Source organism: Dendroctonus ponderosae, unplaced genomic scaffold, assembly GCF_020466585.1.
Source record: "Dendroctonus ponderosae isolate FM_Combo_2020 unplaced genomic scaffold, Dpon_F_20191213v2 Dpon_F_20191213_9, whole genome shotgun sequence".
In the NCBI taxonomy this organism is placed as follows: Eukaryota; Metazoa; Arthropoda; class Insecta; order Coleoptera; family Curculionidae; genus Dendroctonus; species Dendroctonus ponderosae.
Genome location: NW_026019116.1, coordinates 4549113 through 4552278, shown reverse-complemented (window position 1 = coordinate 4552278; position 3166 = coordinate 4549113). Strand labels below are relative to the sequence as shown.

General features: G+C 41.5%; 1 protein-coding gene across 3 annotated transcripts in view; it reads left to right on the top strand.

Annotated features, from left to right (window-relative positions):
• Positions 1-3166, top strand: part of LOC109541811 (sodium- and chloride-dependent neutral and basic amino acid transporter B(0+)) — an 11550-nt gene that overhangs the window by 5745 nt on the left and 2639 nt on the right. For all 3 annotated transcript variants that reach the window (XM_019910783.2, XM_048669890.1, XM_019910784.2), the window contains 7 exons: positions 1554-1797; positions 1850-1995; positions 2048-2091; positions 2143-2235; positions 2285-2453; positions 2517-2620; positions 2675-2909. In XM_019910783.2, coding sequence (XP_019766342.1) covers positions 1554-1797; positions 1850-1995; positions 2048-2091; positions 2143-2235; positions 2285-2453; positions 2517-2620; positions 2675-2909 — 1035 coding nt within the window. The remainder of the gene's footprint in view (positions 1-1553; positions 1798-1849; positions 1996-2047; positions 2092-2142; positions 2236-2284; positions 2454-2516; positions 2621-2674; positions 2910-3166) is intronic.

Genomic DNA, 3166 nt, shown 5'->3' with positions numbered 1-3166 from the left:
GATAATAAATAAATTAAAATATAACTTATAACTACGGACTAAAAATCTAAATTAACATTTTCAGCATTTTTGCCGTTGTCGCAATGATGTGTGACAAAACACAAACCGTTATCTAAAAAACTGCACTTATTATTTTATATGAAAAAGACCATAGAACAAGGCTTATAGAAGACAAGCAGCAGTTGTCTTCTGTCTCCAATGTCAATCATGGAAAAGTGCTGAATTGTCACACCCCGGATATCACATCACTGATAAACCGATATTGACAAAATCAAAATTTTGTCTTGCTTAGAAAGACAGTATTCTAGTAACTAATAAATCTACAATCATATAGATAATTTAAAAAATCAAGATTTCTGTAATAGCACATAATAATTTGTTTATGCCAATAACCAATAAATTATAAGCATTGCAGCTTTTCAGAAATTCTGAGAGCTTTGGCGTTACCGCTAAGCAGCACTGCGTGAAAGATGATTCTCATTGGTCCGCTCTCATTGTCACTCCGTGTACACACTAAGCGGGTAATTTGAATTTGTTATATGCATTTTAATTGTTTGAATTTCATAGGGTGGGAACTGTTAGCTTCGGATACATTTATTTGAGTACGTTGACGCATTTAAAAAGAAAAGTTCATATAAACTCTTATCCTTGTACGTGCCCTTACGTTTTCTGCTGCGGGCACGCAAAATTTATTTACGATAAATTTTGTTAATTTGTTAATCAAAACACCATATTTTCAGTATTTCATAAGGGTCTCAGGATTTAGTAGTAAGAAGATTTACTTTTACATGCCCTTACTTTTCTGCTGCGGGCACGCAAAATTTATATTCAACCAATTTGGAATATACTGTAGATGTACATTCATGTATATTACTGGAATATTTGTTTTGAACATACTAGGCATATTCACCTGCACATATCACAATATGTACATACCTAGGATATACTTTTTATAAACTTTGATGAATATTTGTGTGCATGTATACACATGTTGAACATTCCTAACATGTATATTCCACGAACATTCATGTTAGGAATGTTCAACCATGTATATTCCCAGGATATTCCCGCAATGTTCTGTATATTTTTTTGAACATTCTGGGATATTCATAGAATATCAAATGCTATCTGGGTTATTATATACTCAAACACCCTGTATGTGCACAGTGCACATGTGAAAAGTGGATATTTTCAACTCCAAACTCTTTAAAAACTCTCTCTCCAAACGGCTCAAACTCCAAACAACTTTAAAATGCCCCAAGAAACCAACCAAGAAAGTTGAGTAGCGCATTCGTTTGATCCCGAGCCCCACACTTCCAGTAAACCGAGGACTTCATGGAACAATCCATGGAAATGCGACTAATAATGCACTAAAAATAGCGATTTCGCAAAAACACACCAATAAACTATGACGCCATTAAAAAAATTGGCGCAATTAAGGCAGCACCTTGATGCCGCAATAAAGCGAACACCTACTTCCATCAAACTGTCGGGATTAATGCGATGTTGAAAGCTGCTGGCCGCATTTGGAGTGATCGAAACTGGTGTTTCAGTCCTGCCTCTCATGGTGCAGCCACTTTTCCACCATCATCTGCACGGTTTCCATTGCGGGCGGCCTGGGAACGCTGTACCGGCTCCCTCAAAGTACCATGATCCGCGGGGGGTTGCCATTTCTCGTGGCCTACGCCCTCCTCACGATCCTCATTGGCCTGCCATTGCTCTTCTTAGAGTTGGGCGTTGGGCAGATGGCCCAGGAGGGTTTTATTAAGAGCTGGAGGGCCGTGCCGTTCTTCAAAGGTACTGATCAACTAGCCGAGCGGTTTGGAAACGTTCACTCAAACCATTGCAGGAATTGGCTACGTGAAGCTACTGGCAGGGTGTCTGCTCAGCCTGTACTACCCTTTGTATATGGGGTTGGCGCTGATGTACCTCATCTGGGTCCTCAACGGGCCTGTTCCCTTCACTGAATGCGTCAGCGGCGTGAGAATCACGGCAGTAAGTAGAGTTTTCCGGACCCAAACTTACTGGTAACTGGGCGTTTTTTCAGACGGGCTACAGCGCCACTAACAAGCCTAGGCAGGAGTGCATTAGGTAAGGTTTTTCAAAGTCTCCATCTGGGAAATTTGCACTGGAATTTTCCAGGAACACCTTCATCCAGTCCCCTTTCCAAGACCCCCACTACTTCGGGATATATGCGGCACTGCTGCTGTTCATCTGGCTAGTGGTGATTGTCCTGTAAGTCCTCCTCATTCTCTTAATGGACATTTTCCAAAGTATCTTTAAGGTCCATCCGAAGGACCAAGAGCTACATCCGCTCGCTGTCGCTTCTGTTTCTACCCACGATGGCCTGCTACATTGCCTTGGCCACCAAGTCCATCCTGCTGGAGGCTGAAATGGCGGTGCTGCACAAGCTGGTGGAGAATGTCGACTGGACTGTACTGAAGTCCGCTGATGTGGGTATACAGAGGGTGAACAATCCGCATTCATTCGAACTTATCGTTTTTCGGGAAATGCAGGTTTGGTACTATGCGACAATCCAGGTGTTCTTCTCGACCAGCGTCGGCTTTGGTTCCTTCATCACCAATGCGGGAATAATGTACAACAAGGTGAATCCTTTGTGGTGAGCATCATCCGGTGGCTTGAGGCTTTAGTGGGCTAAACCAGCATTTTCCAGGACGGCCCTCGGTTATGTGGTGACCAACCTGATCTTCGGGACCGGCTCTGTCATCATCACCACCATCCTCACTCAAGGCCTCAACACTACCACCAACTCATCCACTTCCAGTATCGATGAAGTCCAACTCTTCACCAAGATTTACGACGCCATGCTCCGTCAGAACAGCGCCGATTTCAATTACTGGATGATCGCCACTTACCTCCTCTTTGTGTTCGCTGGGTTTACAAGCATGGTGAGTTGAGCGTGAGTTGAAGGGAATTATCGAAAACAGAAAATGGGTTGTAGGCAACCAGGGTTGGCTTGATTTTTTTCAAGTGATTTAAATAATTTTTTTGGAAAAAAATCACGATTTAAATCAAATTTCATTTTTTCAAGAAACTTTATATTTTCACTGAAAAAATATAAAACAGAACACAAATAATTCTAAGAAATGAAAATCAAAATAGAAAACGGTACATGTGAACTTAAAAATTAAACGGTATTAATGGT